The 12,669-nt window shown below is 34.0% G+C and overlaps 2 protein-coding genes across 2 annotated transcripts; one reads left to right on the top strand and one right to left on the bottom strand.

The window, feature by feature from the left end:
* The first annotated feature begins 648 nt into the window (after nt 1–648).
* LOC110688043 (40S ribosomal protein SA-like) lies at nt 649–2,917 on the top strand. Its single transcript, XM_021864713.1, has 5 exons — nt 649–900; nt 1,374–1,636; nt 1,757–1,954; nt 2,056–2,269; nt 2,524–2,917. Exons 1-5 carry the CDS (start codon nt 774–776, stop codon nt 2,610–2,612), a joined length of 891 nt encoding a protein of 296 aa, XP_021720405.1. The 5' UTR covers nt 649–773; the 3' UTR covers nt 2,613–2,917.
* A 736-nt stretch (nt 2,918–3,653) lies between these two features.
* LOC110687616 (phosphoinositide phosphatase SAC2-like) lies at nt 3,654–10,438 on the bottom strand. The gene is made up of 13 exons (XM_021864255.1): nt 10,181–10,438; nt 9,452–9,635; nt 9,181–9,346; nt 8,867–9,086; nt 8,650–8,726; nt 7,512–7,699; nt 7,338–7,435; nt 7,114–7,247; nt 6,617–6,745; nt 6,061–6,325; nt 5,447–5,568; nt 5,234–5,353; nt 3,654–4,842 (listed from the first exon to the last, which is right to left on the bottom strand). Exons 1-13 carry the CDS (start codon nt 10,361–10,363, stop codon nt 4,713–4,715), a joined length of 2,016 nt encoding a protein of 671 aa, XP_021719947.1. The 5' UTR covers nt 10,364–10,438; the 3' UTR covers nt 3,654–4,712.
* Nucleotides 10,439–12,669: the final 2,231 nt, after the last annotated feature.

Below are 12,669 nucleotides of genomic sequence, written 5' to 3'. Positions count from 1 at the left end.
TATCGACCCCCAAAGCAACACACTTTACCTATATATCACATTAATCTACTTTTTATGTGCCGAGTCAAGCTAACATGACAAAGTAATCATCAAGTTTGTTGCAAAAATTCAAGGCAAAGCCTGGTTCATGCTGTAAAATTGGCTAGTAGATTTGGCTTCAAAAAAGTGATATTTAACATCCGAGTCTGATAATTTTTTTGTTGTCTCGAAGCTTTCTAAGGCATCTATACACTTGACTGATCTTGATTCAATCCTTGAAAATATTATGTCTCTCTCCCATAGCTTCGATTATGTCTTTTGGTCTCATGTAAAAAGAGGTGGGAACTTTGTTGCTCATCACTTAGAATTATTTCATTTGGTCATGAACAAGTGTAGGTTAATCATTATCCTTGTGAGATTTCCCCTTATGTTTTGATGGACACACGATGTCCATAAATTAATATAATCGGCTTTTGATTGTTTCAAAAAAAAAAAAAAAAAAAAAAAATCAAAAGGCCACACACTTAAATTTCATAATCTTTGGGCAAATTGCTTTGGCCTCTTTGTTCACCCCTAAAATTAAAGACCCGAATATAAATGGAATGACCCGAATAACCAAAATGGGTCAAGTAGTGATGATATAAAAACCCTAGGGTTTACCACTTCAAAGCCCTCTTTTTAAGATTAACAAACAAAGGCCGCCTTCGCCTGAATCACTCTCATTTTCTCATCTCTTCTCTCTCCTCCTCTCTCCTCTTCACTGAAGCTTCGAGCTTTCTCAAGCATAATCGAAAATGGCGGCGAAGCAATTAACCCAGAAAGAATCTGACATTCAGATGATGGTAGCTGCCGATGTTCATCTCGGCACCAAGAACTGTGATTTCCAGATGGAGCGTTACGTCTTCAAGCGCCGTTCTGATGGTATTTTATCCTTTTTTCTCTCTTAATTTTGTTTGGATTTCTGGGTTTTATGTTTAGATTTCTGGGTTTTATGTTTTTTGTTTGATGGTATATAATGCATCTCAATGATACGAAATTATTGAATATAATTGGAGATCTGTAAATGGAATTTTTTTCGCTGGTAAATTTAATTTTTTAATGATTAATTGGCTGAGTGATTAGGGTTTTTATGTTCATTCAAAATTTGGAATTTTTACGTTTTAGCAATTTTGGTTTATTTGAGTTTATGGTGTTTATTGGTTTGATTGGAAATTTATGTTTTTTTTTTCATCGGGAATGTCTAATTAAGGATTAGGGTTTTCATTGTGGTAAAAGGATTAAGAGGAATTTCGTTTACATTGAATTTTTATTGATTATAATTATTCATGTGGAAATCTAGCATAATTATAATACTGAGGTCTAAGAATATGAATGTGTGGAATGGTTATGGATAGGAATTCACATCATCAACGTGGCTAAGACATGGGAAAAGCTTCAAATGGCTGCTAGGGTTATTGTTGCAATTGAAAACCCACAGGATATCATTGTCCAATCTGCTAGACCATATGGTCAGAGGGCTGTCCTCAAGTTTGCTCAGCACACCGGAGCTCATGCCATTGCCGGCAGGCATACTCCTGGTACATTCACTAACCAGCTTCAAACCTCTTTCAGCGAGCCCCGTCTGTTGATCCTTACCGACCCCAGGACTGATCATCAAGTAATTTGCGGAATTATCTCAATTTTGTTTGATTTTATGTTTTGGTTTATGTGTTGTGATCTGTATGTACTGATTGAATTATATTCTGAACTTGTATTCTCTGAACTCTGTGTCTTACAGCCTATTAAGGAAGCTGCCCTTGGAAACATCCCCACTATTGCCTTCTGTGACACAGATTCTCCCATGCGTTACGTGGACATCGGTATCCCTGCCAACAACAAAGGCAAACACAGCATTGGTTGCTTATTCTGGCTCTTGGCTCGTATGGTGTTGCAGATGCGCGGAACCCTCCGCCCAGGACAGCAATGGGACGTCATGGTACATAAGCCCCTTTTCTTCAGCAACATGAATCTAGTCTTGAGATTACCCTGGTTTTACTTGTCTCTATGTGTTAATCATTGTTTGGCTGTTCTGGGCAGGTTGATCTATTTTTCTACAGGGAACCTGAAGAAACCAAGGAGCAGGAAGAGGAAGAAGTTGCTCCTGTGGCAGATTTTGGACAGATAGAATATGGTGGTGGTGCAATGACTGCTCTTGCTCCTTCTGATCAATGGGTATCACTTCCCGAATGGGGTGCCGCCCCTGAAGTTGCACCTGTTGCTCCTGTTGCAGATTGGACTGCTGCAGTTCCAGGTAATACAGTTAATTCAAATTTTCACTTGTTTAGAGATTAGACAAATTTGTTTTTTGAATTTGCTTAAATAAAAATTGACTATCTTGATTTTTTAGAGATGAACTTACTAGCAGTTCATGTACTGTGTAATAATTGTGGACTGTTGTATACTTTGAATATATGATTGATTCAATTCTTTGTACTTTGCATGTATTACTTGTTTTTGGGAATTTTATGCAACTATGGAGGAATTGATTTATGGTTTATTATGCAGCTGCCGGTGATGGATGGGAAGAGGCTGTTGTACCTCCTGGAGCTCCTATTGTTACCCCAGACGCTCCACCAGCCACTGGTTGGGAGTAAGATTTGCCTTTTTGGGTTTTGAAATTTTGGTTTCAGAAACTGTTGGGAAAGCCAGACAATGGAGCTTTAGTTTTCAGTTGAGTTTAGATGTAGATGCTTAGTTTAAGGGCAAATTCTGTTTGTTTTACCCTCTTATCTTTTGTTTTATTTTTCGACCAATTAACGGGATCTATAATTTTCAACAGATAGTGCTCTGCGTTATATTATTGTTCCAATGTTCAGCTTTGTTCCATGTCGTGTTATCGCTTAGTAATTTGCTCTTTGCATAGTGATTGTTATAAGGACATGCTCTTTTGGTGATTCTATTCTGTCCATGTCCAAGTCTCCCAACTGATTTTAGTTTGTGCTCTTTCTGGTTTTTGTGATTGATCAAAAGTTGTTTGTTATGTCTTTGGCATATGTAATCTGATTGAGTCTTCCTTTTCAATTATAAATGGTGCCTGTTATTTTTGAAGACTTTGCTCCAGTTGAATACTGGTGTCTGGCAATAGGCAGGCTGCACCAAAATACACCTTAGGTTTGTATTGCTCTACGAAGCCCCCTGGCATGGAATATTTCTACTACCTCCCTTTTATAATATATCTCCGTTTTATAATATATAGCGTCTGTTTTGTTTGATTGGTATTCAAGATGTACTTTGTATACTTTACCATCAATATCTTAGATTCTTAGTTTAAGTATAAACATAATTTATATAAATGTGAGACTAAAAAAACTACACGACTAACCTTTTGACATCTCACTTGACTTTTTATATTTTGTGAAAATTTTAGTCGTTTTTTACAGTTTGACTGAGAACATAGAATTAAGTACTCCTTATTATAGTATGGAATAGGAGTGCAAAGTGCAATAGTAGAGTTTGGATGTCTCTAATAGTTTGATTGTTTCTATAATGTTTTTATTTTGCAAGAAAAATTGTAAAATGAAGCTGTTTGGATGTCATTAATATAGTTACACCGAAGCAAACTTATTCTATGGCATTTTGGGAAGTATTGGAACAACGTAAGGGTATTTGGTATTTTTTTTAATAGGGTTTAATTAATTAAATGATAAAGCATCAAGAAGTGACATAACTCTACACATCTACTGTATGACAGTATAATTTATCCAAGGAACAACGGTCAATGTATGCAAAGATGGCAAAAACAATATTCAAATTCTAATTTTCTAAAGTTCAAAATATGTAGCATCTGTGTTCCTCTTGTCTTGTAACATAACTTCTGGATATAACTGGCACTTTCAAGACGTTCATACTCCATAGCATCTTTCTGTAAGATTCAACCCTTCTCTGGGGTAATGATGACGTTGCGATCATGTATTCATCCATGGGGAGGAGCAATCCATGTGTTGGCACAATAAACCTTAGGGGCAGTAGACAATGATGCCCAAAATAATGACGATGTAATGCTCTACTATTTATTGTACCAGTACGTGAAACCTGAAGTGTGCCTCTACTGTTCAGTGTTTGTTTGGGTATGAAATGTGAAGCAAGCCATCTTAGCATCTGGGTTTCTGATTAATTCAGATGCCAGAGCTGAGCAACTGTATTAGTTACGGGTATTTGCTCAAGAGTTGGACTTTAGATCTTTTGTGTTTTGATAAGTCAAGTAATGTGACTTGAGTATTTGATATGAAATGTATAATACTGAGTACGTAAAATCTGAGATGTTTCTATTCTGTATTTCTATTATACCTTCAATTCTCTGTATTCGGAACTACAAACTGCGTATGCGGAACCAGGGTACAAAGATGCCTGCATAAGATGAATATCACTCCACACTTCACCAAACAATTGCTTCCTTCAAAGGAAGATAGATCCTCTCTTCTACCAGGGCAATGACAAGATCTTTGCGTTCTGCCAAGCTTTCCTCTCTTTCTACCAGGGCAATGTCAAGAATTTGCGTTCTGCAAAGCTTTCACAAAATTTAAAGGGCCTCAATGGTTAAAAGTTCAACAAGCGCTGGTTCTTGATTCAGACTAGACACATTATGATCCAGCAGGAAACTGCACCAAAGGAAACCTGCAAATATGATATGAACTTAGCACACTTAAGCTCAGCAGCAGGTTCAAATCCTTTTTTTTTTTTATCATGAATTTCTGTCAAACATACCCTTCTTGCGACTCATGCTGCGGACTTCCAGGTGGTCCTGTCAAGCATTGATGACCAGCTTCGTCAGCATTGCTTTCAAACAATAGCCTGTCGAAGTCTGAATAGATGCATGGATTACACCTACAGATCACAGTGGACATCAATTTCCCTGATTGTTTGCAACTAAATCGAAAACTTCAATCAACCACATTGCTTTCAAACCACAAATTTCTAGACCAGCAGGACATACTTATACACTCCGTAATTACTTGGCAAACAGCTATTCAGTCTTTTCCTTTAACAAACTATGATTACCAATGTTTTTTATAGCTATGCATCAGTACACTTAATGAAAGGAAAAATCTTTCGGAAGTAAATCTACAAAGAAAAAGCTTACACGATGCGTGTTTAACATATCAATGGCGATTAATAATGTGAACACGCAGTCTGTCCTACATTAGCCTAGTAATGATAGCAGATGGTTCGTTGTTAGTATTGCAATAGATTAAAAAAAAAAAATACAACACTTGACCTGGATATGTTATGCAAGTAGGTGTAATTCATCCATCCACACTTGTCTATCTGATCTGAATTTGTTTCGCAGGGAATCAATTCACCACCTTCAAATTCAGGTTTATAATGTCCCAAGAATCTGAGCAAACAGCAATATGCATAAATTTTTCTTCTGCTAACTTATAGCATATGAAGCTAGTCTGCAGGGATCGGATATCCAAAAATTACTTACAAATCAATAGCATGTTGCTTAGCACCATCTGTGAAAGAATTACTGCAATGACGCTGAATGCTTTTCATAAACTCTTGAAACTGCGATGCCATTTTGTATTGACCCCTGATCTTGGAGAATATCTATTATATAACATAGATATAGATTGGTATGTTACTGAAAAAAACCTAAGAAAGAGATGCATAATGGAGAAGGAACATAACAGAATATCGTGTGTACATATACATTTATCAATCCTCGGGTGCATATACATGAGATGAGAAACTAAATTAGAAGACATTAAGAAATTTGATAACCATTAGTTTCATCAAAACGCAATCCATCCAACGTTGTAATTTTCTCAGCCGCTGAAAACTGAAGAATAATGAAAAAGTAAAGCCTATGTGACTTTTATTGCTCATTCTACATGCCTTACTATAGTTCGGTATAATGAAGTACGAGTATAGATGCATGTTATCCTTTATAGTTTACATCTGCAAGACTGCAACATCAAACTGATATTTAGGTAGCTAGATCAAGTTTGTTTAATAGCCTATGTTCACCTTAACCAGCTATTTTTGTCGAGTAATATAGTAGAATGATAGAACAATAAGGGTAAAACCAAGCATATATACCTTATGGTGCGCTGGAGACCCACCATATTGCCGAGAAAGGGCATCACCCATGGCCTGATAAAGGCTCATCAAGTCGCATGCTAAAGGGTCTTCAATGTTGATCACTTGGGATTCAATTATTCCTAAAGTATGGAGCTGATGACCAAGCGAAACCAAGCCATACACATATTGAGCAAAGTTAGTGCGATCTAAAGAATCGAGGCAATTTACTCTTATGATCCCCTTCTGGTTATTACATATGTTGTTGCTATCACTTGAGTTGATCCTACATCACAAACGGTGTAACTCAGTCAATACAAGCAAACAAACATGAAAAATGAAAGTAGTCTCTCCAGCTGGTTTCAAAAGCCAATTCTGATTCATGGGTTTGAGGTATGGGTTTAAAATTCATACTTTTGACAACCAAACATATGGTATGAGTTTTAGTCATCTAAACCCATACCTCATACCTATATTCCGCGAACCAAACGCCCCCTTATTAGGTTACACGAGTATTCATCACAACATTTCATCAATTTTACCGTGGGATACAAAATAATAGATCACATGAACTAACCCGACATATGACGAGTCAAGTGAAGATTTATTGTTTACATTTTGAGCCATTTGATAAGAAAAGATTCCAGTTTTACTTAGTGCATTTTCAACTAAACCTTGAAGTTTTTTCAGTTCATCGGTTTTCTCACTGCAAAATAAAGTGAAGATTGTCATTATATCAATATAACTTAATTGTAGAAATTATAAATAGAGATGAGAGAAGGGAAAGAAATGCTTTTATATATTCAATTCATTGAAAAACGTACTACATAACAACATATATATATTGCAAAATAACTAAGCTATAAGTAAGGAACATGATCCCATGATCATTGATCATGCTAACATTAACCCACTAAACAAACCCACTACTATTATGACTCCACTAACGCAAACTAATACTTAGTAGAGCATATTCCTATACATTAGGAGTTAACTAACCACTAACAATTTGAAGCAAATATTCCAACATTAATGCCATCTTACAAAACATTAAAGAGAGGGAAGCAATATTACTCTCGGAAGGCGGCATCGAGGTCTAGGCTTACAAAATCCACCCGATCCTCAACATCCAACTCCGCATTGACGAAATTCACTGCTTCCTCGAATTTCTTATGCAAAAGATATTCACGGTGGGTTTCTTTGGACGACTGCAATTCAAGAGCCATCATAAGTACAATATATATAATTCTCATGCAACAAGAAATACAAGATGTCTATATGAGTCATACTCAAAGCACCTTAATCAGATTCAGAATAATAATTGGCACTCCATATCTAAGGCGCATATTTTTGAAATGAAGTTGTGTTGCATCATAGACGTGGTTGCCTTCTGAAACTACATATAGAAGGAAGTTTTGGTCAAACTATTGAATATTATGAGCCAAAATTTAAGTTATAGGAATTGAACTTACGTAGGATATCAGGCTTTAGATTAAACAATGAAGGCTTTTGTGACCAACAAAGAGGTATGGAAGCACGATTTTGCACAATTGAAGTAATTTCAGTTGGGCGTTTGCTGTTAATAATTGGCCAAACTGTCTGCTCAACCTCGACATCATTTGCAGCTTGACCCTTTTCATTGACACCCCTTTTCTCATACCTAGGCCAGATTATAAGAAAAAGAAAATCAAAATTGGGAGAAGAAATTAAAATAAGATATTAAAAAAATGTCAATCAAGATGTGCATGCAAGCTAGCCCTTCAATCTAGTGATTAACAAAGAGAACTAAAGTGGCAAGTTACAAATATAATACATGAAATCAGTAGAGATTTTTGTGAAGGCGGGAACAATCTCTAATATATAGGAGCCATAAAATCTAAAAATTAAGTCTTGTCGTGACATATACGACCCAATATAAAGCAAACCACAAACTTTTATACGTGGCTAGCCACACCGTGTGGCCAACCATTATACGGGTTACTATGTTAGTGTTATAGGGGTTACTCGATTGGTTAGGGGTTACTCGGTCGGTCAGGGGTTAATCGTCGGTTAAGAGTTAATTGGTGTATGTCAGCTGGCCACATTGCCGCTCACAAAAGTTGTTGAAAACAAAAACCAAGTCATTGGCAATTTGGAAATAATGAATGTGGATGGCACACTTGGTGGGCAAGGGCAAGGGTGAAGCCATGGTAGAGGCCTGACCCCCACTGCCCAACTCTACAATCATTTTTGTAATGAGCCCTTATATTTTTTTTAAAGGATTACTAAACAAATATCTACTCTACTGCATTAACAGTTTAGTTATTAATTCAATGGTAAATTCCTACACATAAAAATTTGCTCACATTTTGAACAAAACTAAAATTTCTACCAGTATTATATATACCCACAAATTTTTGACATTTATGTATTAATGACACAATACCTTACCAATTTTTCTTAATTTTCTTGTTCATTATTCAATTAACAACTTTTTTCCAAACCAAGTTTTTAGCATGAATAAATACAGATAGCTCAATTGGTGAAAACACATACATGAAACCAAGTCATTGACATGAAGAATGTTGTTGGTTTAGTGGTAGAATGTGAAATTTTGAATGCACTACTAACCTGGTGCCTGCAAATTGACATGACCTTCTAGCGATAAGGGTTAAAATGAAATTCTTTCCACTAGTGCACAACTCAACCTGATACAAATGTATATAGTATATTATCGAGAGGCTTAATATGAAAAGTATAGAAAGTTTGAAAATGACGATAAAGAAACAAAATAATGACTAGAGATTTGAAGTTTTGTTTATAGGATTATTGTACTATTTATTGTTACCTGTTTGAAAAATCCATGTATTAGTGCAACTGTCCAAATAGTAGATTTGATACTCTCCCTAATTTGATAACTTAAATATTCATTCCAAACGAACATGTTATCATAGGAAAATCTCATTTCTTGACTATTTAGATTATGTTGTACCCTATGCATGAGAGGGTACGAGTAACTGAAGAAGAAATTATCCCTGATATCAACCAGCTGCAAGAGTTTCTTGTACCTATTAAATAGGTGAATCGTATCATCTTATTAGAATGATAGGAATCAAAGCAAAGAGAAAATATAGAAGTTAGTATATAAAATGACCAATTTACCTATTCTCTTTTGAAGAATTATACATGTAGGTCAAAGCAGTAGATTGAGAGATGGAAATCATCCTGTATTTAGTTATAGAATATATCGGATGACCCCAAATCTTCCCAACTTCTTTCCTCTCAGTTATAAGAATGATATGATAAGATTTCACAAATTTGATGAAACCTGAACGGGATAAAATATAATATAAGATGAAAGGTATTATGTGAAGTGATTTAAATGTAAAAAAAAAAAAAAAAACTGATTTCTTTTGCATTGATTTTGACTTACCTACAATTCCGTAATAATCGGTAATACATTTGAGGCCAATTATGGTGGCCAATAACCTCTTGCATGCCTCATATGAATAAATTTTGGGATCTTCACAGAAAACAAGCTCACAAGGTTTGGATCTGTCAATTTTTAACACTCTCCAATGCTCTCTTTTTGCATCTCTTCCAACCATGTAGAAATCCTATTCCATAAAACAAGAAAGAAATAAAGTATGTAAAAAATGTTGCCATAAACATTTTACAATCATGGCTAAGATTTATTAGATCAAAATGCCACTATCAGATTATTCTAAAATCTGAACCTTGAATTGAATTTACTCACTATAAAATTCCCTAATTCATTCAATAATGTACACGTACATTTTCAATGCGATTCACTTATGGACATTTTACAATCAATTTCGCATAATATAAAGAACAACAATTTTCTTTAAAAAAGATGTTCAGTACATTCGTTTAGAGTACATTAGCACAAGGTTTAATTGTTTAGCATTCTACCCCATTATTGAGTTTGGTACAATAAGATCCTAATCACAGCAGGCTAATTCAATTAAAAAAAAAAAAAAGAAAATACTTGTGGAGGTAGTATTACTTAACTAAATGTTCTATCTCAATTATATTCTCAAATAAAATCATCTACCATTTACAATAATGTGAATTATGCAGAACCTTAAAACAAGATGATTATAAAATGGAGGTAGTAAAAGTAGAGTAAAGAATAATTTACCGTTGACGTTTCGTAAAGGGTGAATTTTTCCAAATAATAAGGAGGAGAGCTATTGCTGCTCTCTCCTTGTTCAAGAACAATCTGGTTTAACCCATTCACAATATTTTGATTTTCTGACCCCATTTCTTCCAATCTACGGAATCTATAATTCACCTCTTCTTCACCCCTCTCTGATCCAACCATTTATCTGCGCCTGGAAACCCGAAAACAACCCCACATAAAACCAATGAGGACGTCAAATTCCAGAATTTAATCGATGAAAATGTAATTCACACAAAAACATCAACGCTAAGCAATTGATCAACGAGACATACGAAGATGATATGATATACGTCGAATCGATGCGTCAGAGTATAGAATTGTTGTTGAGCACCTGAGGAGGGAGAAAGAGGGGGTGGAAGGAGGAGACGGAATCAAAGCAAAAAAGAGTGAGGAGAGGCCGCCCACCAAAAACAATTGAACTAGCCTCAGTTATACTAAAGCTGTTTTCTATTTTCTAAATAATTTTTTTTTTTTTTTTTTTTTTGGATATTTTCAAAATGTACCCAAAATCCCAAAAACTAGGTACAGTACCCCAAAAAATAAAGTACCATTCAGTTTTTTCTGTTTTCTAAAGACAAAAGGTCGTTACTACTGTACTGTGTTACTGTTGACCTAGTACTCAATAGCCAGTAAAGATTGAATCCCTATTTTTTGTTGATGTTTGTTACTGGGTAATTTTTTTTTGGGTTTTTTCTATTGCGACTATAGGTTGTTTATTGGGTTAATTACTATTTACCTTATTAGTTAAGAAATAATGTTCATATCAATTAATACAACAATACTCGACAATTTAAGATGCGATTATTGATATGACTTAAGTAAAGATAGTTGATCTATACTTAGTCATACAATTATATTGACGGCTTGATGAAAATAAATGATCTAAATAACATGTAAAAGTTTTGAGGAATAAGTTGTCGTTTTAGGTATTTTGTGGTTTATGGAAGAGGATGATTATGAATCTTTTCATTGATATGACAAAGATAGAAGAATATGTAGTTGAAGGTGAAAATAAATTGGTTAGGAGTGTATATGCCTTTGATTGTTGTGGTAATCTTTTTTTTATTTAGGATAATCTGTATTCCTATATTTTTGGGAAGCAGAAGATAATTAGAATTATTTAACCAAAAAATAATCATTAGAGAGTGACATTATGCCTAATAATATGGGAAATGTACTTGTCAAAAAAAAAAAAGGGAAATGTAAATAATTAAATGGGATAAAATTGAAAATTTCAACTAGCTATAAATGAAAATTTTAAATACTACTCTACTATACAACAAATTGTATATAAACATTTTTGATAACATTTTGTACGGTCCTAGTAACTAGTAACTATCTTCCACATGTTAAAGTTTCATACGGTCCTCGTTAACAAAATATCATAGGTCTTTTTATAATTTGATGAAAACTTCTTGAAAAAAAAAAGAATGAAATTAACATAAAAAGATAGATTAAATTTTAATAATTATGAAACTCACGCGTTATGCCTAAGCTACATGTTAATTGTATTATGTATTAGTAGTAGACTTAGGAATATTAAATTAACAAAGAAATGGTTATTAAGTTTAGATTATTATGATAAGCTGAACTAGTGAATTAGATAACATATATAATTTTTGATAAGTTGATGACTGCTTGCCCATTCTAGTATATATATGGATTTCATCAATGGAATGAGTCTTCTGTCTTATTATTAAAATTAGTTCAATCATTTGCCAAATAATTTTAAATTAATGCAATAATATTATATTAATACTAGGAGCATTAGTATAATACATGAAGAGGATATTTCATGTGAATTGATGAACCCCTTCACTTCGGAAATGATAGGAATTGGTTTAGATTGAAGAAACTCCAAACTACTTGAAGATGATGTAACATTTTACATTCACTAATTATGGACTGAGTACGAATACACTTTTTATGGACATATATTAGATAATTATGAAAATCTAGTGACTAAATCATGAAGATGTATACGTATATATTATATGGATTAATATCACATTCAACCCCTCAATATTCATCATGGATTGAAAATAATTTCTGAATGAAAAGTAGTTAATTAGGCTTATTTCCCTCCGTATTTATTTTCGTATATTCCTATAATATAAGGGGTTCATCTCACCTATAAAAAAAGGGTGTAACATGCAAATACTACGATATCTTGTAACAAATTAAAGGATAATGTAGTACTTCGTATAAGATATGGCTTAATAATAACTCACCTGTGATCTTAAACTCCATAGTAAGTATTTGTTTATTTTTATCAAAAAAAATAAAATAAAATAATGTACGAGTGACTTTTGATACTTCGTATAATTTTTTAAGGGAGACTTTATACTCTCACTCAATCCATTAAAATAAGAGTATTACATCTAAAATTTGTTGTAAATAGCTAGTTAGCTAGTGAAAGATATGATCAGTAAATTTATTGGTTGTTA

The sequence above is a fragment of the Chenopodium quinoa genome, unplaced genomic scaffold, assembly GCF_001683475.1.
Source record: "Chenopodium quinoa cultivar QQ74 unplaced genomic scaffold, ASM168347v1, whole genome shotgun sequence".
NCBI classification, from domain to species: Eukaryota; Viridiplantae; Streptophyta; class Magnoliopsida; order Caryophyllales; family Amaranthaceae; genus Chenopodium; species Chenopodium quinoa.
This window is presented reverse-complemented; position numbering and strand designations above follow the sequence as displayed.